Below are 22,861 nucleotides of genomic sequence, written 5' to 3'. Positions count from 1 at the left end.
GTATATTCTCAGGGGTGAAATGGTTGGGTCAGATGGTAGATCTATCTTCAGATTTCTGAAGAATCCCCATACTGTCCTCCATAATGGTTGTACTAATTTACATTCCAACCAACAGTCTATTAGGTACCTTTTTCTCCACAGACTTAACAACCTTTGTTTGTTTGTTTTTTGTTTTTAATTTTTGGAAGAAAGCCATTGTAACTGTGTGTAACTGTGGTTTTTATTTGCATTTCTCCAATGGCTGGTGATCCAGAGCATTTTATTTTATTTTTTATTTATTTATTTTTTGACAGGCAGAGTGGATAGTGAGAGAGAGACAGAGAGAAAGGTCTTCCTTTTTGCCGTTGGTTCACCCTCCAATGGCCGCTGCAGCCGGCGCATCTCACTGATCCGAAGCTAGGAGCCAGGTGCTTCTCCTGGTCTCCCATGCGGGTGCAGGGAGACCTCCACTGCACTCACAGGCCATAGCAGAGAGCTGGCCTGGAAGAGGGGCAACCGGGATAGAATCCAGCACCCCAACCGGGACTAGAACCCAGTGTGCCGGCGCCGCAAGGTGGAGAATTAGCCTGTTAAGCCACAGCGCCGGCCAATCCAGAGCATTTTTTAAAATATCTGTTGGCCATTTGTATTTCATCCTTTTAAAAGTGATTGTTCATGTCCTTTGCCCTTTTCTTAACTGAATTTTTGGTTTGTTGTTGATGAATTTCTTGAGCTCCAACTATATTTCAGATATTAATCCCTTATAAGATGCATAGCTTGCAAATATTTTCTTCCACCCATTCTGTCAGTGCCTCTTTACTTTGTTGAGTGCTTCATTTCTGTGCAGAAGCTTCTTAACATGCTGTAATCCCATTTTTTCATTTTAACTTTTATTGCCTATGCTTCTAATGTCCTATCCAAGAAATCTTTGCCTAAACCAATGTCTTTCAGTGTTTTCCTCTAGTAATTTGATGGTTGGTTTAAGGTTTTAGATTTATATCTTGACCCATTCTGAGTTGATTTTTGTATAGCTATATCTCTGCATACAGAGATCCAATTTTTCCGACACTATTTGGTGAAGAGACCATCCTTTCTTCAGGGAGTGATTTTAGCCCATTTGTCAAAAGAGTAGTCATTCATCAAATGGATAAAAGAATCCTTCTTTATGGATTTGAGAGTATATCACCTCTTTATCAAGGAAAGGCTGGACTTCTCACAGTTAAATAGAAGGTAAAAAAGATACAATTTGAACTATGAACAAGGAGATGAAAATACAGGAAGATAGTGCAGTTTAATAAGTATCATGGCAGCACAGTTAAGTAACATGAACAAAATAATTTCCTTGCTTGAGGAGCCAGTGTTGTGATCAGTTAAGCCACTGCTTGTACCTCTTGCATCTCATATTGGAACTCTGTTTCAAGACTTTGCTTCTCTACTTCTGACCCAACTCCCTGCTAATGTGCCTGGGAAAGCATCTAATAATGGTCCAAGTATTTGGTCTCTGCCATCCACATGGGAAACCCAGATATTGTTTCTGCATCCTGGCTTTAGCCTGGCCCAGCCCCAGTCATAGTGGCCTTTTGATGTGGACCAGTAGATGAAAGATCCCTCTCTCTCTCTCATCTTGTCTTTCAGATAGATAAATAAATATTTTAAAAATAATTCTTGGCTTGAGAAGGTGAAATCAATGCATATGCCCCTGACAGTTTTCTTCTTACAGTGTCTACACATGGAGAAAGTATTATGGAATCTCTCTTGGGCCTCTCTTAAAGACACTAAGCTCAATCATGAGAGCTCTGGCCCATGACCTAATCACTTGTCAAAGGCCCCATATCTTACTATCTTGGGAATGAGGTCTTCAGTATATGAATTTCAGGGACACATTACCCTAGAGAAAACTATGCAACTATTTATATATAAATAGAGGGTGTATGCTGGGCAAGGAAATATAAATAATTTTCACTATGAAAGCTTGTTACAGTATTTTAAACTTTAAATGACTCCCTGAAAGTCACTCACAGACATACTGCTCAGTACATTTTCTGCTTGCACGTAATTAACTACTTGCACTCAGCATGCTTATCTACTTCCTTCTATGTTCCTTTCTGTGTTACAATCTTTTCCCATACTCGTGAAGGCCAAACAGAACACTTGTGAAACCCCATTGACACAAACATCTAGAAATGGGTTAAATTCTACCAGTTAGATGCATTTGTATGATATTTGAAGAGCAGAAGTGGGGATGGCGTGGGATAATGGTGAATTAGCTCTATCAGTGGCTAGAATGCCCCTGGTATTACATGGTCACCAACATCATGACTAGGAACCAGTGAGACATCAGTCAGACTATCCTGAAGTTCCCTGGATTCTGAACAATATCTGCTGAGACCTGATCTTGAACCTCGCAACAGACCCTGACCTCCAACCAAGCAGCCTTGCAGTAATCTGGGCACCTAATTCCCTTTATCAAAGATCTTCCTACTAAAGGCACCTAAAATGGCTCTGTTTCCTGCATTTATCCCTGAATGACACAGTTATCACAAAGCTCCATTGATATCAGTACCCATGTAAATTCCAAGCTTCGCTGTACCTTCTTCCAGGACAGTGATGTGGCTCACCAATATTGTTTCCTTTATTTGCACAGATGGCAGAAATTTGTGGAGCTGCTAAGCAGAGCCTCTTCTGATTTATTGTCCGATTTGCCTACAGGTAAGTTCCATTATTTTGTTGTTCCTTTGAGATCTTCCATTTCCCAGAGCTATTGTTAACTATGGTGCTTAGCTTGAGTGGTTGTTAGGTTTCATCTCATTTCTCCCTAAAATGTAAATGGAGCACCGATAAAGGAAAAATGAGAGTAATATTTATCTTAAAAACTATTCTTTGAGCCCAGTTGATCATAAAAGGTGTAATTCTCCATTTAATTGCATCATGAGGCATTCTCAATGGCAGCCTTTGAAAATGAACACAGCATACTTAACAGAAGTTGGTGTTATTCAATAGATTTCAGTTGCACAGTCCCTTAGATCTAAGAGTCCTGAAGCTTGGTATTTATTCTACTGATACTTCACCCAAAAGCCTCCAAGTTGTATATAACTGAGGAATGCATAATTTTTGTAATCATTTTTAGAAGATAGAAATAACAAAAGTATCCTTCAGGTACCATTCAGTTAAAGTACAGTATGACAAAGTGATAAAGCTATACAATTGTAAAATAATGTGGCTGGATTTCTAAGACATATTATTAAGCAAAGTTATATGGATGAATTGGGCAAAATATTTGGCAATTAACAAGTTTTAAATATGAGAGCTGAAAAATATACATGGATATTGATCTGCTTTTGTAGTTTCTCTATTTACTATATCCATCAAGCATTTACTGGTATCCTTTGGATAAAAGTACAAGGTACACATACATACACAGAGGGTGGGGGATGGAGCTAAGCATTTCACCCAGAGGGAATTTACCATGGGGCATTGGTTACACAAGTCTCAGAAGGCTGAAAGAGCAGAAAAATGGATGATTAATCTACTAATTTCCTTGTCACAGGACTGCCATAATAAATTTAACACTCTCCTGGTGGCTTTAAACAATAGAAATCTCTTTTCTCACAGTTCCAGAGATGCCAAGTGTGAAATCAGGGTATCAACAGGGTCTTGCTCACTCTGACAGCTCCAGGGAGGAGCCCTTCCCTGTCTCTTCCAGCTTCTAATGACCCCAGGGCACCCTCTCTCTGTCTTCACATGACCTTCTTCCTTGTATCCCTGTATCCAAAGACTTCTCTCCTTTCTCTTATAAAGACACCAGTCATTGGATTTAGGACTCACCCAAATCTAAAATGACCTTGCCTTGACTAGATTATAACTGAAAAGACTGTTTCCTAGGAACCAGCGACGAGTGCTGGAACATATATTTTCAGGGGACAATGCTGAGATCCCTGAAATGATGTTGTGGGGTTTCATCTGACTTCTGAACGTTCACACAGGACCAGTGCTGAGGGTGCTGAAAGCCATTCCAGCAGTAGCTCTTCCCTGATGCTGGACAGATTCCTGCTCTGTCCTCACATGGCCTTTCTTCTCAGTGTGAGCATCGCTGGTGTTTCTCTGTTCAAATTCCCTTTTCTTACGAGGACATCTGTCAGATTGCATTAGTGCCCACCCTAACAGCCTCACTTCAATTAATCACCTCTTTAAAGGCCTTATCTATTGTCAGAGTCACATTCTGATGTCCTGGTAGTCATGGCTTCAACATATAAATTTAGAGGAAATACAATTGATTCCGTGGAATATGGCATAGCAATAAGATATAGGTTAAAATCTTATTTCTGCAAGTAAATAATCACCTTACATAATGTAGCACTTATTTTATTTCTCAGTTTTCTCAGACTTCTCATCTCTAAAATGGGGAATCATTTTAATCCTGTGAACTTGTTTTTAATATATATAAGATTTTCACAAAAATACATAATACCTATGATTTTCACTGATGACAAGAATAGACTAGCTTGCAGAAGACTAAACCACCTGGCAATAACATCTAGAAGACTAGATAAAGGACAAAAAAAAAACATTAATTTGAATGCTCTTTTTAGAATTCAAATTGAACTGACAGAAATATAGAAGAGAAAGAATCTTGGTGGAAGAAAACAATGTCTTATAAAAAATCTCTAAATTATTCATGCAAAATGTTTAGCTTAGATTAAAAATCCTATTGGAATGATGCAAAACAGAACATGCATTTTGAAATAACCATAATTAATATGTTCAAGAAAATGAATGGAAAGATGGAAAACTTTCAGCAAAGAATTTGAGCCTATGAAATAGGAATCAAATGGAATCGCTTTTGTCTGAAAAAACACAAAACTAAATTTTAAAAACTAAATATATGAATTTAACAGAACATTAGACAGACATAGCTGAAGAGACAATAAGTGAACTGGAATATGGTTCGATAGAAAATATCCAGATTGAAACACAGATGAGAAATAAGGCTGAAATATACAAAAAGTATGTAAGAGGAAGTGGTGACAACATCCCACATCCATGCAATTAAAGTCCCAGAAGGACAGGAGAAAGAGAATAGAAATGAAGTAATAATTGAAGGGGTTTTTACTGAGATATTTTCAAAAATATTGAAAGAATTCAAATCAAGAAAGAGCCAAGAGATTCTATGAACTCCCATTAAAACAAATACAGAACAGCTGAGGCTCTTCCAAATTACTGCTATAGTTTATTTAAAAAGAAAAACATTTATTTTATTTTATTTATTTGAAAGAGTTAGAGAAAGAGGTAGAAACAGAGAGAGAGAGGTCTTCCATCTGCTGGTTCACTCCCCAGATGGCCGCAACTGCCAGAGCTGCGTCGATCTGAAGCCAGGAGCCAGGAGCTTCTTCCAGGTCTCCCACGTGGGTGCAGGGGCTCAAGGTCTTGGACCATCTTCTGCTTTCCCAGGCCACAGCAGAGAGCTGGATGGGAAGAGGAGCAGCCGGGACTAGAACCGGCGCCCATATGGGATGCTGGCGCTTTAGGCCAGGCACTAACACGCTGTGCACAGCGCCAGCCCCAACTGCTAGAGTTTAAAGTCTAAAGTAGTATTTCACAAAAATGAAGTATGGCCCCCAATTTTAATCTCTACAGTGTGGTACCTATGACTGAGAGACAGGAAGAAAGAGATGCAGAAAGCAAAGAGCTGAGCTGAAGCATGGCTGCCAATGGGGGAAAATTTAAAGGGAGTGAAGGGTAGCTTCGGAGGCTCATTTATTCCCTTTCTCCAAACACTTTCTGATGACCTGTCACTCAAGAAAACACAGGAAACACTGGGGAGTTGGCCTTCTTTATTAAGGGAAATACTATCCACAGTAATCACTAGTTAGAACCATTTAGACTGAAGGGACAGGGAAAAAAACAACTCAGCTCATACAATAAAGGGATTTTGATTTATTTAGATAAAAAAAAAATATGGCAGCTGCAAGGATTTCTGGGCATGGTTTCATCTAGCCATTCAAATGCCGGAAAGATCTGCTTTCCTTCTGGCCATCTGCTTTTCTTTACCTGGTGTTGCTATACTCTCCCCACTCTCCATGGTGGTCCCCTGCATTAGTTTCTTCTGTATGGATATGAAAAATATGTGATTCTGGGTAAGAGACAAAGAAAAAAGGTTTATTTGACTCGTGATTCTTATGGATGCAAAGTCCAAACAATATAAAGTAGGCTTTTGTCAGGACTCCCTGGCAGCAGAGAAGCAGAAAGGGGGCAAGCCATATGCAAAAGAGAACCAAGGTATAAGGTGACCTCAGTTTACAACTCTACTCTAGAGAGAATTCATTCAATCCCTGGAGACCTGATCCACTTCCTTGAGAGAGCATCAATCCATGATGGTGGAACCCCCATGACCTAATTACCTTCATGAGACTCCACCTCTTAAAGGTTCCACCACCTCAACACTGCCATCCTGGAGACCAGCCTTCCAGTACGTGAACCTCTGGGAGACAAACTATATCCAGACTTCCCTCAATGACTCCAGACATTCCTTCTGCAATAGTAAATTAACTGTGGTAGTTATGGTCCTAAGGTTTTCACAGCTTCTTTCGGAGTAGGTTCTTCCAAGAAAGAGTGATTTGTACTACCTGTATCTGTAGCAAGAATAAGAGGATCAGATTAAGTTTTACATCCATGCTGAACCAGGGCTGTTATTACTACACCATCATAGGCTTTAATTAATCAGAGACAAAGTTTAGAGTTGGAACTGGAGCTCAACCTTCTCAAACCACCGAGACCTGGGAAGGGGGAAGAATGGTCCCACAAAGCAAAATACCGTTGCTATCACCAGAAGGGGATAATGAAGGAAAGAACCACCAAAGAAGGAACGGAACCTGGGATGCAGGAAGGCAAGGGAAGGGAAGAAAACAAATAGGATGGAAAGGAAGGGGAGGGGAACAGGAGGGAAGGGGAGGAGAGGGGAGGGGAGGGGAGGGGAGGGAAGGGAAGGGAAGGGAAGGGAGGGGAGGGGAAGGGAAGGGAAGGGAAGGGAAGGGAAGGGAAGGGAAGGGAAGGGAAGGGAAGGGAAGGGGAGGGGAGGGGAGGGGAAAGGAGGTGAGGAGAGGGGAAAGGAGGTGAGGAGAGGGGAAAGGAGGTAAGGAGAGGGGAAAGGAGGGGAGAAGAAGGAGGGGAGGGGAGGAGAGGGGAGGGGAGGGATTAACTACAATCGTGTGGCATGGCCCATGAGGCCTTTTATCTCTGCACTTAATGCACTTCTCTTTCCTTTCCCTTGTGCATTAGCCAGGCTCTCTGCTCAGCTAGTGCTTAAAAGCATCAGACATTTCTGCCTCAAGTCTTTGCCTTTACTGTAATTATATCCCCCCAAAGATTCTTTCCCCAGATGCTTTTCACTGTATGCTCTCATGGCTCACTCCCTGTTTCCCATTCCAAAATAGCACCTTCCATTACTTTCCACCCTCATAACCAGTTTTAATCAGGCTTATAGCACTTTTCAGTACCTGGCATGATTTTTTAAAGACTTGGACAGGGGGGTGGATAGAGAAATAGAGGAAAAGAGAGTTATTCCATCTGCTGGTTCACTCCCCAACTGGTTGCAACACGCTAGGCCAAAACCAGGAGCCAGGAATGTCTTCTGGGTCTGCCATATGGGTGGCAGGGGCCCAAGTACTTGGATCATCTCCCAGTGCTATCCTAGGTACATTAGCATGGAGCTGGATCAGAAGCGGAGCAACCAGGACTTGAAGAGGAAATGTGATATGGGATGCTGACATGTCAAAAGGCAGCTTAACCCAATGTGATTCTCTGTATCTACTAGTTTTCACTCAGCAATAGAAAGCATGTTTCATGAGAAGAATCTGTTGTGGTCATTGTTGTGTCATAGTGCCTAGGACAGGTCTGGCATATAGTAAGTGCTTAACGAATGTTTGTTGAGTGAATAAATTAATTAGAATCACAGACTTAATCCTACCTCTGTTTTCTTAATCAGGTAACTGAAATTTCTATCACCCCAGTTTCTTCGTCTGTCAAAGGAGAATAATTGCTCCCTCATGTTGTAATTCATTTGATTACATGGAGAAGGTGTTATTTATAGATCTTTAACACATCTAAGTTTCCTTCTCACAAATGCTTCATTCTATAAATCTGATGAAGCCAGAAGCCTTGATTTAAATCAGTTGTTTGCTACTTTAGAATCACCTAGGGACTTTTTTTCAAAGCACCAAACTGGAGTCTGACCTCCTGAAATTCTGATTTAGCATGTCTGGCGGGATGCCATTGGAAACTCCCTAGGCAGACCTAATGTGCAGCCTGCACTGAAGATCACTGATTTCAAGTCATTAGTTGGGACAGTCAGGAGGACTGGCTATAGAACCATAAGAATCTACTGGAAGCCATGTAAAACCTGCCCCTTCCAACACCTGGAAATCTCTGGAAACCAGCCTGGTTTATTGCCTCCAATACAAATCTTCAACTGGCAGCCTAGACAGATGGTTATTATTTATCCACCCTGCTGTGTTAGAAAAGGAAAAATGAGCTCTGCCTCAGAATTTTCAAAAAGTTTTTACATATGCAAACCATTACCTTTTTATATTCCGTTGGATGTTAGAAAGGGGAAAGGGAAGCTTAAAAGAGATTCAGTGGACCGGCATGTATTTTCTTCTAATGGAACTTTCTGAAATGCACAGTAGAGACAAAAAGGACTGGGGAAAAGTCTGGGTTCTAGATCTCATTTTAAAAGGCATAATGTATTGAACAGTGGCCAAAAAATGCCTGGTGCATTGTAATTAATGTTAGGTTCTCTTTACTTGGAGAACTAAATTTTCTTAAGGTCATTTAATAATAATAACACAACAACAAATAACAATACCTTGTATTGAGCATTTTCCTGTATTTTATTTTTACCACCACAATATTAATGCAGATTATTTTAATTTCACAAATGAAATGATTGTGATCTAAAAACTTGTATTTAGGGCCTGCACTGTGGCATAGCGGGTAAAGCCACCACCTATAGTGCTGGCATCCCATATGGAGGCCGATTCGTGTCCTGGCTACTCTACTTCTGATCCAGCCCTCTGCTATGGCCTGGGAAAGCATGGAAGTAGGCCCAATTGCTTGGGCCCCTGCACCCAAGTGGGAAGACCAGAAGGAAGCTCCTGGCTCCTGGCTCCTGGCTCCTGAATGGGGAGTGAACCAGTGGATGGAAGATCTCTCTCTCTCTCTCTCTGTGCCTCTCCTTCTCTCTGTGTGTAATTCTGACTTTCAGATAAATAAATAAATCTTAAAAAAAAAAAAACTTGCAGTTGGTGCAGGTAAGACCTAGGATTAGCATTTGCGGCCTGTGCTGTGGCATAGCGAGTAAACCCACCACCTGTAGTACCAGCATCCCATATGCCAGTTCAAGTCAGATAATAAGATTAACATGTAAAATCTCTTAGGGCTGGCACTGTGGCATAGTAGGCTAAGCCTCTGTGGCGCCAACATCCCATATGGGTGCCGGTTCAAGTTCCAGCTACTACTCCTCCAATCCAGCTCTCTGCTATGGCCTGGGAAAGCAGCAGAAGATGGCCCAAGTCCTTGGACACCTGCACCTGTGTGGGAGACTCAGAAGAAGCTCCTGGCTCCTGGCTTCAGATCAGCCCAGCTCTGGCTGTTGCAGCCATTTGGGAATTGAACCAGCAGATGGAAGACCTCTCTCTCTCTCTTTCTCTCTCTCTCTCTCTCTCTCTCTCTCTCTTCTCTGTAAATCTGCCTTTCAAATAAATAAATAAATAAATAAATCTTTATAGAAAAAGGGATTAGCATTCAGGTCTAACACTAAAATCCATCTTCTTACCTTTGTGCTGTATATTGCTTCTATAATCCCTTTAACTGTAAGCTTTATGAGTAAGAGTAATTTGAACCTTTTTATTCCTCCACTTACTGGGTAAAAGAAGCAGGGACCAAAACCACCAGGTGATGATGGGTTTCCATGACAACTTAAATTTTCAATGTATCAGATAAGATCTGCATTGAAGCGGTTGCCCTAAGTGGCGGCCATCAAGACCCATATTGAGGCCAACATTGTGGCATAGCAGGTAAAGCCTCTACCTGCAACGCCAACATCCCATATGGGCACTGGTTCATGTCCCTGCTACTCTAGTTTCAATCCAACTCTCCATTAATTGCCTGGGAAAGCAGGTGGAAGATGGTTCAAGTGCTAGGGCCCCTGCTCTCCACATGGGAGACATGGAAGGAATTCCTTGCTCATGGTCATTATGGGCATCTAGGAAGTGAACCAACTGATGGAAGATCTCTGTTCTCTCTGTCTCTCTCTCTCTCTCTGTATAACTTTCAAATAAACAAATATTTTTTAAATACCCACATTAAGCATTTATGAAAGTTTATAGTATCTGGGTTATGTATGGAGAATAAATACAAAGAAGGAGTGGGTGTTTGGTGCAGCGGTTAAGATGCCATTTGGGCTAACTGTATCTCATATCAGAGTATGTGGGTTGGAGTCCTGGCTCCATTTCCAACCACAGCTTTCTGCCTATGTGGAACTGGAAGGTAGCAGGAAATGATGGTTCAAGAATGTGGGTCCTTGCCACCCGCCTATGAGAGCTGGGTTGTATTCCAGGCTCCTGGCCTTGGTCTGGCCCAGCTCAACTGTTGTAGGCATTTGAGTAGTGACCCAGAAGATGGAAGATCTCTGCCCATTTGTGTCTCCCTGCCTTTTAAATAAATAAACAAACACATAGAATTTTAAAAACTAAAAGCAAAAAAAAAAAAAAAAAACTCTCCAAGGGCATAACAGGGTGGGGCCAGCACTGCTGTGCAACAGGTTAAGCCACTGCTTGCAATACTGACATTATATATTTAAGCACTGGCTCATATCTTGGCTGTTCCAGTTCTGATCTAGTTTCCTGCTAAAATGCTCCCATGAGGCAGCAGATCATGTTTCAAGTACTTAGGTCCCTGCCACCTATGAGGGAGTCTTGGATGGTGATCCTGGTTCCTGGCCTTGGCCTGGCCCAGCTCTGGCAGTAGTACCCATTTGGGGAATGAACCAGCAAATGTAATGTATTCTCTATTCTCTCTCTCTCTCTCTCTCTCTCTCTCTCTCTCTCTCTCTCTCCCTTTCAACGAGATAAATAAATAATCTTTAAAAATAGAAGAATCAGAAAAGGAATTAGAGAAATGGAAATATATGTTCAGTGACTTTTTTTTTCCAAACTCTAATAAGGGCACATGCTCACTTATTTATTCAACAATCATGCATTGAGTACCTTCTCTAGTGCTGGCTGCTAGGGCTACAGAGAATGCTATGAAAGTACATTGTCATCCCCATCAAGAAACTGAAGGAGAAGAATCCTAATGATGTATAGGCACAATGCCACAGCCTAACAAAAGGCTTTTAAATCTGGGATGTGAATTTACTTATAAAGCCTCCTTATATAAATACCTCTATTACTTGGCATTTATTGAGCAATTGCTATACTCTAGATACTTGCTTGACACTTTCTAGTTCATTTAATGATGATAATCTTCTATAGGTGTCATTAACCCCATTTTACAGAGAGGAAACTGAGACACAGAGGAGAGTAACTTACCCAAGGTCATGCAGTTAATAAAGATAGGTGTCAGAATTCAAACCCATGGCATCTGGCCTCACCCTATACAAATGCTCTCAAATCTCTATGTTACACTAGCTCCCTCTAGATTTTGTCTAACATTTATTGAATGAATCATTATAACAACCATAGAGAGACCAGCTCAGAAATTATATGTGTATACACACACACACACACACATATGGAGAGAGAGATGTCATATTTGAATTGTGTCCAGAACATTGAAGCTGATGCTTCCAGAAATCCATGCTGTGAGGTCATGACAGAGGTTTGCCAAATAAATACAAAAGTACTTCAAAAAAGTTAATGAAAAATAAAATTAAGATATTTATTTTGGTGCCAAATTATCTAGAAATCTATACATACAAGGAATCTTCAAAAAATTCATAGAAAAATTATAAAAACATATGCATGGATTTCAAAAATGTGTGGCACCAAAATAAACTTTAAAAAAGATTAATTTATTTATTTGAAAGACAGAGTCATAAAGAGAGGAATGGGGAGAGAGAGACTGTTCCATCCACTGGTTCACTCCCCCAAAAGGCCTCAACAGCCATAGCTGGTTCAGGCTGAAGCCAGGAGCCCAAATCTTCATCCTGGTCCCCCACATGCATGGTAGGGTCCCAGATTTTTCAGTCATCTCCTGCTGCCTTCTCAGGGATCTGTCAGAAGTGGAGCAGCCGGGACTCAAACCAGCGCTCCAATAGGGGATGCTGGAGGGTGTTGCAGGCAGCAGTTTAGCTCACTGTGCCATAGTGCCGGCCCCCAAAATAAGCTTATTTTTAATCACATTTTCCACAAACTTTTTGCAGTACACTCACAAATTAGTTATCAAATCAGATGGCAGGTGCTAAGTGGCAATTCAGTGATCCCCACAGCAAGCATTAGAGCATTGCCACAGAAGGTCCATGTTTTTCCTGCATCTGAAAGAAACCTCCTCTCTTCCTGAAGACAGCAGCCTGCAGCAAGTTAACACCTGCAGTCAGTAGAACCCCCTGGGTTAGGGATGCTATGCAAATGTTCCCCACACCAGACCGTTGACCTTTGAAAGAAGCAGGAAGGAAGAAGAGAAATGTCCAGCCTAGTGCTTCAGATGCACACCTGTGTGGAAAGAGAGGCACAAGTGCCCTCCAGGAAGAAGCCCTGCCCGCTCCCTAAGCTCTGAAGCCTTATGTGATTCTGGGCCTGTCTAGAGAGGGGCTGTTGTCGCTGTTTACAGAGAGCTCTAGGCTCCAGGCATCCACCCTCTCCTTTGTCTGGGGGACTCCTGCTCATCTTTCAGCTCCAGTTTGGGTCCCTTCCACCAAAAAGGCAGCACTGGTCCCCCTCCACTTCGTCTCCTGCACCAAAATAAGCTTTACACTGTTCCTACTTCCCCATGTTTTTCTTTGGTAGTATTTAGAATACTGGTAGGATAATTTTTGAGTAATTGCTTGATATCTACCTCCCCAGTCGGACTTCCCCCGAGGCGGGAACCAGGCCCTTCCTATTCATCAGTGTGTCCCTACACCCTAACACCATGTCAACCACACAACACAGCCTGTTTTCTTTGCCTGCTCTGTGTGTGTGTGTGAAGCAAAAAGACAGAACTAAAGTCTTCCATTTTGTTTTCTTTCTTGCTCAGGGAAGTATGAAAAAGAAGCCCCAGCCACTCCAGTAGAGGATGAAGTCCCTGGGACTGAACATGTGGTATGCACCTGGTGCAGAGAGCTTGGGAAAGGTCTTCCCACACTTGGCCTTCTCTTCACTGATGCTGCATGGGGCCCCACCCTGTGGGTTTTGATTTTCCCTCGACCCCTGATGTCAGACTGCCTTGGACTTCAAGGCTCCCCTCCAGCAGAGAGGGGAGACTGAACTACTGGAATGTGGGTTGTGTCCTAGCTGCCATGAGAAACTCCTTGCTACCACTGGATAATGTGCTTCCTCCTGCCCCAAGAAACTGAAATCCTAGCCAGTATATGGATGGCTTTCCAAAGCTTGGGGCTGACCCCCCAACTGCCGTCAAAATCAAGGGTGTTTCTGAGCCCTATTTTGACATCTGAAGTCTAGCTTCCAGAAATTGTGTGACCTTTCCCCAGACATCAGGTTTTAAAATGTAAGAGGCTCTCTGATTTAAAAATAAATTTAAAAATAGCAAAATCTGGCAAAGAGTTACAATGCATTTTAATATTCCCAGCATTCAGCCAGGAGGCATTGTACAGAGAATTGAAAAACAGCCTGAGTTTTTGTGTTGTTATTTTTTTAAATGCCTGGATTAGAGCATAATTCATCCTGAAATGACGAGAGGCCTCTTCATGCACTTCACACGTTGAAATAGTTTAGAAAATAGTATCCATTTTGGCAAGCTTCTTGCCACATAAGAAACAACAGCGAGTGCTTTTCTCCATGAGTGTTAAGTCTGTTGTGAATAAGATTATGAAAAATACACTTGCTCTTTTATTTTGCCTCTTATTTGAGGATTTTTATTGCATCCCAGCAACAATTTATTCTCTAGCTCTTGTAGAAATAAATGGCATTTATTATTACACAATTTAGTCCTAAACTTTGCAAATAGAATATTTGCATAGTGATTCTCTCCGCAACCATGTGGATTGGCAGGAGGGTCAGTTACTGGAAAAGCAGGGCTTGGAGATCCTACAGTAGGTGTTCACTCTCTCCTCATGGTAGGAGGCAACATGCCTTACATGGCACAACTGCAATTTGTCCATTTTATTCTCAAAACACCTCTACCAAGTACAAGGCTTGGGGTTAGGATACCAAGGTGCACTGGACATAACTTCTTACAGTAGTCTTGGATTCACTATAATCTCTGTGTGATCTTAGTAAAGCACTTGCACTTTCTAAGATAATATCACTAATTGTTCTAATCACTCTTCATTAAAACCTCCTGCTTTTAGAAATGTTCCTACCATAACGTTGTAAGCATTGCCGGAAGCCAATCCACTATAGATCCCACTAATGTAAAACAGTTGAACATCATAAAAAGTCTCAGCCAATTACAAAATTCTTTGCTTTGTGCAAGTCAGAAAAGACAAGTGAATAAAAGTCATGATGTCACCCTTCTTCTTAACAACAAACACACTTAACATGTTTGTATCCAGCAAAACTTGGCAGATATGGTCCTGTGGCACTGAGGATTTGAAACTCATCCTCCTTGCTTTCCGAAGCCAGACCTTACAATAAATCTTCTTAGTTGCGAGGCCTCATCTTTGGCCAAGAGTCTGGAGAAGCTCTGGGTGGTGAATGTGTTGCCAGTGAGATGCTTGTGTTGTTTTGGTAGAAAACTCCAGAAGAGGAGTTGCAGCCAGAAAACCCTCCCGCTGAGATTCCAGCCTCTGAGGATCCTCTGAACTCTTGGAAGATCCAACCAACCTCTCAGCCTTCCACAAGCCCACCTATGAACAATGAGGCTGAGGAATGTGAGACGTGGATCGACAGGTTCAGGAAACTCGAAAACGCTCTCTACTTATGTGATCTGAGCAACACAGGTGAAGGATGGATTTGAAAGATGATATATTTTTCTTGTTTTGTTTGTTTGTTTGTTTGAAGATTTATTTATTTACTTGAAGGCAGAGTTAAAGAGAGAGGGAAAAAGAGAGAGAGAGAGAGAGATCTTCCATCTGCCGGTTCACTCCCCAAATGGGCACAACCGCTGGAGCTGGGCTGGTCTGAAGCCAGGAGCCAGGAACTTCATCTGGGTCTCCCACACGGATGCAAGGGGCCCAAGGACTTGGGCCATCATCCACTGCTTTCCCAGGCCATAGCAGAGAGCTGGAGCAGAAGAGGAGCAGCCAGCACGTAAACCAGCACCCGTATGGGATGCTGGTGCTACAGGCAGTGGCTTTACCTTCTACGTCACATCGCCGGCCCTGATGTATCTTTCTTTCTATTCAGGTGCTAGAATAAAAGTGAACACCTCATTTTCTTACATTTCCTGAATGGGTAATATAATTTCTATGTAAACCACATGCCTGGCACTTTGCTAAACACAATTGGAAATACAAAGATGAATCAGACAAGAGACCCTGCTAGGTTGCTTGCAGTCTATTTTCAGTCCTTCCTACTCTATATCACCAAGGTCTAGCCCACAATTCAGTCCTGATTAAAATACTCAAGGCATTGGCATTCCCCCTTCCCACAACCCATGTACAGAATGAACTCCAAACTCCTTAACAAGGCAAAATCTAGTGTCTGTCCAGTCTCTTGCTACTGTTGTTATTCTCTCAACTAATCCTGCCCAGTCATAATGAATCACATGCCTTGCTTCCTCGGTGTCTTTGCCTTTTCAAATCTAAGCCTTCCATCTGAGCTATCTCCTTCTTCTCTATCTACCCACCTCTTGCCAATTCCCCATTCTGTCCATCTGAGTAATTGACACCTAAATATCTTACATTTGAATCCAAGCACTACTCCTCTGAGATTCCCCAGATTTATCTAAGCCAACCTAACCTACATCTGGCTTCTTAGATTCTTAAGAATTCGTTACTATATCCAAGATACATAAGTATATATGCATAAATCACTTGGGAATTTGTTACTACCTCACCAGTAGACCACAGTCTTGTCTTATCTCTGGTACCTTGCACAATTAAACATTTTCAAGAAAGAAGCAAATAAATGAATGAATATTTAATAAATAACTGACCACAAAATGTAAGATAATAAATGCCATTAGAATGTGCTATGTGTGCATTCAGTGAAAGGAGGATCCCTTTTTTGTGGGGTTATTAGGGAAGGCTAAGTTCATGTGAAGTTGATCATTGAAGGTAAAGACACAGGTTAGACACAAAGGAATGAAATAGCCTTTCTAGCAAGTGTTTAAAGTTGGCTAAGTGAAACACTGTGTGAGGCTCAATGCAAGAAGTTCAGTCAGACTAGAACATTGGCTTTATTAAGAAAAATATTAAGTAGGGCCGGTGCTGTGCTGCAGCAGGTTAATGCCCTGGCTGAAGCGCCGGCATCCCATATGGGCACCGGTTCGAGACCCGGCTGCTACACTTCCAATCCAGCTCTCTGCTATGGCCTGGGAAAGCAGTAGAAGATGGCCCAAATCCTTTGGCACCTGCACCCATGTGGGAGACCCAGAAGAAGCTCCTGGTTCCTGGCTTCAGATCAGCGCAGCTCTGGCCAATGCGGCCAATTGGGGAGTGAACCATCGGATGGAAGACCTCACTCTCTCTCTCTCTCTCTCTCTCTCTCTCTCTCTCTTTTCTCCTCTCTCTGTGTAACTCTGAATTTCAGATAAATAAATAAATCTTTAAAAAATATTAAGTTATAAAGGCAAATATTAATAAAGCTGTATACTGAAAGGCTTAAAATATAATACTAAGGAATTATCATTTAATTCAAGGATAGTGAGTAGCACAGAGACTTTCTAAGCAGAGGAGGAGCATGAAGAAATTGTGTTTTAAGGAAGATCTTTGATGACTGTGTGCAGAAAGTGAAATAAAGAACAAAGGAGGCTAATCCAATGTCCAGCTGAGAAAATGAAGTTCAAAACTGGGCCAAAGTCCTGGCAAGTGAAAAGAAGGGGCAGACACAAAAACACCTGGACGAGAACTGTCATACTTAGTTATTTAATGTGGTTCATGAAGAGTTAATGAACAGAGTACTTCCTAAAAATAATCACATAAAATAGCAATGGCTTTTTCATTGTCTTTGTGTGTTTTTGTTTTTATTTTAAAGCAACTTAATTCCAAATTACATGAAATATAACTACCATATAATACCCAAAGGATTCTTAATACTTATACCAAAAAGAGAATACAAACCCTGAGATCTTTAAGTTAAAGATCGATTTGACTGAATTAGAAAACCATTTATTAAAAATATAAGCCCATGGGCTGGTGCCATGGTTCACTTGGTTGATCCTCTGCCTGCGGTGCCAGCATCCCGGGTGCCGGGTTCTAGTCCCTGTTGCTCCTCTTCCAGTCCAGCTCTCTGCTGTGCCCAGGAAGGCAGTGGAGGATGGCCCAAATGCTTGGGCCCCTGCACCCGCATGGGAGACCAGGAAGAAGCACCTGGCTCCTGGCTTCGGATCGGTATAGCTCTGGCCGTAGCGGCCACTTGGGGGGTAAACCAATAGAAGGAAGACCTTTCTCTCTGTCTCTCTCCCTCTCTAACTCTATCTGTCAAATAAATTATATACATATACATATACATATATATATATATATATATATATGTATGTATGTATGTATATATGCCCAACCCCATATTAAGGGCTGGACCAGGAGGAAAACCAGAAAAGCTTACTTTTAGGTAAAGAGTTTACTTTAGGTAAGACCCAGAGACTGGAAATACTTCAATGCCCATAAAAAGAAAAGATAAATAAATAAAAGGCAGTTTATAGGAAGATGTTAAAATTTCAGGAACAAATGAGAGTTAAAGAATCAAAAGGAAAGAGGAGAGATAAAAGGAAGCTAACCAGGTAATGTAGGGTGAACTACTCAGAGAAGACTTCACAGAGAGAGAGAGATGGAGCTGAGACGTGAAGGGAGGGAGCCTTTGTATAGGTGTGCAGGTCATTCCAAGGCTGATACCATCTCCTGCAAGGGGTGGGCAGGGGGAATGGGTAAGAAGGAGATGAGAGTGAGGAAGACAGCACTGGAGGTTCTTGTAGAATTGTGTCGTAAAGCTGACACACTTGTGTGAGTCCTGGGGGCTATGATGAAGCTTCCCGCACTACCTAATATCCACTAAATGTTCAACCAACCATAACGAAAGGAGATGGTTTACTGAACAATGATATGGAGAAAAGAAGGCTAATAAGTTATTGAAATAACTCTAGTCTGGGCATTGGTATCAGATTATTTTAAGATTTAATTTCATTTATTTAAAAGGCAGAGTTACAAAGAAAAAGAGAGACACACACAGAGAGAGATTTTCTATCTGCTGCTTCATGCTCAAATGGCCCCAGTGGCTATAAGTTGGCCAGGCTAAAACTAAGAACCTAGAACTCCATCTGGGTTTCCTGCATGGTTGGCAGAGACCCAAACACTTGGGCTATCTTCTGTGCTTTCCTGGCAGGATGCTGGATTAGAAGTAGGACTCAAGGCCGGTGCCGTGGCTCAATAGGCTAATCCTCCGCCTGTGGCGCCGGCACATCGGGTTCTAGTCCCACTCAGGATGCCGGATTCTGTCCCGGTTGCCCCTCTTCCAGTCCAGCTCTCTGCTGTGGCCCGGGAGTGCAGTGGAGGATGGCCCAAGTCCTTGGGCCCTGCACCCGCATGGGAGACCAGGAGAAGCACCTGGCTCCTGGCTTCGGATCAGCGTGGTGCGCCGACCACAGTGGCCATTGGAGGGTGAACCAACGGTAAAGGAAGACCTTTCTCCCTGTCTCTCTCTCTCACTGTCCACTCTGCCTGTCAAAAAAAAAAAAGAAGAAGAAGAAGAAGAAGAAGTAGGACTCAAACTGGAGCTCATATGAGATGCTGGCATCACAGGCAGCATTTAAATCCACTGCACCACAATGCCAGCCCCTGTGTATGTCAGATTTTATCACTTAAACAAATACCTGAGAGAAGCTACTTGTGAAGGAAGAAGGTTTATTTTGGCTCATAGTTTTGGAGATGCACAGTCCGAGATCATGTGGCAGTGGTGATAGAACAAATACAAAATAGGGATCACACAGCAAACCAGGAAGCAGAGGAAAAAATTATGACCAACTCAGCTTATACAGCCAACTTTCTCATGACAACTATCTTACAAGGGCATGCCCCCTAAAGATCTAGGCCCTTCTCTCAGACACCATATTTGGATCAAGACACCACCCTTAATCCATTGACCATTAACACTAATCCATTATCCATTACGATAGGACTTTGGGGACCAAGCCTTTAATGTATGGCCCTTGGGGACACCCAAACAAATATCCGAACCATTAACAATGTACATACCAGGACTATAGGAGTGACGATGGGGTCAAAAACTAAACAAACAAATAAAAAAAATCTTTAAAAACAAAAATCCAAGGAGATAGAGAAGACATTTCTAAAGAAACAAATTTTGAGTCGTGATGATGGATGATGGATCATAAATTTAGCTGCTAAGAGTCTCCCCAAAGACCTGGACCTTTCTCATAGGAGCTGAACTGTTCTGAGGAAAAATGGAGTTTTGTTGACTTTGGAGGCAGATTCTGACAGACTTGAAATGCTTTTCTCATGGTCTCTTCACTATTTATGCCTGTTTTCTCCGTTTCTATGAAATTCATTAGTTCCTCGGTGGCCAAAGAATGTGTCAGCCAGATCTGGGAACATCTACAAATGTCTGTAATGAGGAAAGAGATTAACTGAGGTCATTTTGTTGGTTTATTAACCACAGTATTTAGCAGACCACCAAGGTCCCACTCTAGATGCAGAGCAGATGATACCTACTTTGCTCGCAGATGAATCACTGTTCTTTATTATGTGCAAGGAAGTATGTGGGCCAGGGTGTTCTTCATCCAGGATGAAGGCAGTCCATCCATCATCACATCAGTGTTTCTGGGAACCTCCCATGCTTATTCTCTAATGAGGGTTGTCAAGAAAATAGCCTTAAGGAGAAAGAATAAGGCATGACTATGAATAACAGGTCATGTTTTCTAAAGAAAGAAGCATGGTTGGGATAAATGTCTGTGCAAATGGTACATTTGGAATTTTCCCAGTGAACTAACTGCTAGATAGAAAGTATTTTAGAGTTCAAGGAGGCATAGTGACTTAAAGGACATTCTCTTCCTGGGTCTGGACATTACACACCCTGCATCACTAAATTCCTACATCAACCACATGCTGAAGGAATTCGTGTTCTTATTTAAGGAGGAAAAAGTCAGTGTCAAAGGGATACAATAATAGCCATTGGGAAGTTGAGCCATAATTCAAACCCAGCTCTACTTGTCTTCCTACTACATCCTGCCCTGTAACATAGTAGAAAGAACATGAGATCTTGCTTCATTTCTTTTCTTCTCCTTTTCCTTTTGTTTGTTAGTTTGGTTGGTTGGTTGCTTAGTTCTTACCAAAAGATTTAGAATCGAGTCCAGGTGCTACCAGTGGCTGAACCTTGAAAGCCAGTGACATACATTCTCTCAGCCTGTTTCCTCATCTATACAATGGGACTCATAATAAAACATACCTCCCATATTTGAGAAAGGTCAAATAAGATAGGATATTCAGAAGTTGTTTGGAAATTGTAAAGGTGAAATGGATATTAAAGAGGTTCTTACTACTACTTCTTTCATTTTGGTTCCAGCTTGGAAAGAATAGCCTTTCCAACACTAACATAGATTGTAAAGGTTATTTTATGTGCCTCTTAGGGCATCCCTAATGACAGAGTAAAAGTGACAGATACTAAATGTAAGTCTAGACTTTTATTTGACAGTAGAAATCCTTTACCAATGTAAATCTTAGAAGATAGAAAACACCACCATGATTCTTAGATGTAGTTTATAAACATTACTTTTATTCTTAATTAAAATATTAACTAAATGCTATATATTTTGATAATAAAGACCATGTATTTTAAATCATCTTGATATAATTTTTATAATTATAGTAACACTAGCATTAGTGAGTGCTTGCTAGCACTGGATACTAGGCCAAGCACTTATTTTTTTTATTTTCATACAATTTAATTAGCCTTATTTTAAAATTAAGGAAACTGATGCTAAAAACTCAAGTAACTTCCCTATGATCTTACATTCAGAAACTCACTGCAAAGTTTGTGACTTATATTTCTAGAAGCAAAGCATAGGGGAATGTCCAGAGAGAATAAACCTGGTCAGGGCCAAGAGCAGCCAACCAATCCAGAGAACTTCAAAGCTGTAATTGACCAACTCAAAGATGGAGGTTTATATAGAAGAAAGGACCAACATTTTAAAATAGTAGATAGGCAATAAAGACACAATAAATGAACTGGAATGGAAAAGCTAACAAATCAGAATGGAACGGAGTAGAAAGAAATAGACCCCATCAGCCTGGAAAGAGTAGTTCAGAGGGGAGCATCTTGATCCTGTAAACATGAACAGTTCTTTCTAGCTTAAACTGAGATGACAGGTGTTCACCCCTGCCCAGCACCAGTGGACTAGTGATGAACTTCTACAGTTTGGATAGGGCATTGCTTCTGGGTTCTTTAAGAATTTCACAATCACTCAAAGTTTCCACAGGCAAAGGAGATTAGAAAAGATTGAACCTGAAAACATTGACTCTTCCATCTGTATAAAAGACATTTTAAGCTTTTAGGCTTTTCATTGAACCTGTATTATGACTCTTCATACTTCAAGATACATCTCTAGGAACCAGTATGACTCCTACTTAAAGCAATCTCTTCCATATCATTCCATAATGTACTATAGTGGTTAAAAATAGACAATCTTGGACAAGTGATTTAGCACCTTTAGGCCTCAGTTCCTTCCTCTGTGAAATGGGCTAATTGTCTGGATTACATACATTAGTATTGGTAAAATTACTTGGAGAAGGGCCTTGGATACACTAAACTTTATATGTAAGTATCAGAAGTTATTGTTTTTATTGTTGCATTCTAATTGATTTTCTGCACAATTTATACTCTCAGTGCGTCAAGAAGCTTCTGGAGGTAACAGATCACTTCCCTAAGTCCTTTATATGCCCACGCAGAGTATCTAACATATATAAGTTCACCAGCAGGGACTTAAGAATGTGCTATTGATATTTAGTGATGCCATGATCTACACTTAAACTCCTCTCAGCAACTATCAGAATCCACCTAACAACAATGGAGACAACATTCTGGCATTAGCCCTGGGATATATAGCACACAGGTACCAGAACACATCTTGTGATGATACAACACCAGCTCTAGTACACATGTTCAGGCATGAGAAGTTACATGATTCACAGTGATCATACAGTGAACTAGAGAGAGGCACAGAAAATATATTTCCAGAAATGCTTTGTCAAATATTCATTTATTTATTTGAGAGGCAGAGAGCTCCCATCTGCCAGGTAATTCCTCAAATGCCCAAAACAGCTAGGACAGGAGCCATAGTAATCCAGATGTCCCATGTGAGTGGCAGAGACCGAATTACTTGAGCCATCACTGCTACTTCTCAAGGGCTGCATTAGCAGGAAGCTAGAATCAGGAGTTGGAGCTGGGAATCAAACCCAGGAACTCTAAGGTGAGACAGGAGCATCTTAACAACCTGTGTCTTAACCACTAAACCAAACACCCATCCCCCCAGAAATGCATTTTTAAATGAACTGCTTAAACCTTGCATGTTTAGGGACATTTTGAATACTTCAACTGATAGAAAGAAATCAGAATAA

At 41.4% G+C, this 22,861-nt stretch overlaps 1 protein-coding gene across 1 annotated transcript in view; it reads left to right on the top strand.

Annotated features, from left to right (window-relative positions):
* C5H1orf87 (chromosome 5 C1orf87 homolog) overlaps nucleotides 1-22,861 on the top strand; it is an 85,773-nt gene that overhangs the window by 62,434 nt on the left and 478 nt on the right. The window contains exons 8-10 of the mRNA XM_062190089.1: nucleotides 2,624-2,688; nucleotides 13,210-13,274; nucleotides 14,866-15,073. Of these exons, the coding sequence (XP_062046073.1) occupies nucleotides 2,624-2,688; nucleotides 13,210-13,274; nucleotides 14,866-15,073 (338 nt within the window). The remainder of the gene's footprint in view (nucleotides 1-2,623; nucleotides 2,689-13,209; nucleotides 13,275-14,865; nucleotides 15,074-22,861) is intronic.

The sequence above is a fragment of the Lepus europaeus genome, chromosome 5, assembly GCF_033115175.1.
Source record: "Lepus europaeus isolate LE1 chromosome 5, mLepTim1.pri, whole genome shotgun sequence".
Classification (NCBI taxonomy): Eukaryota; Metazoa; Chordata; class Mammalia; order Lagomorpha; family Leporidae; genus Lepus; species Lepus europaeus.
This window is presented reverse-complemented; position numbering and strand designations above follow the sequence as displayed.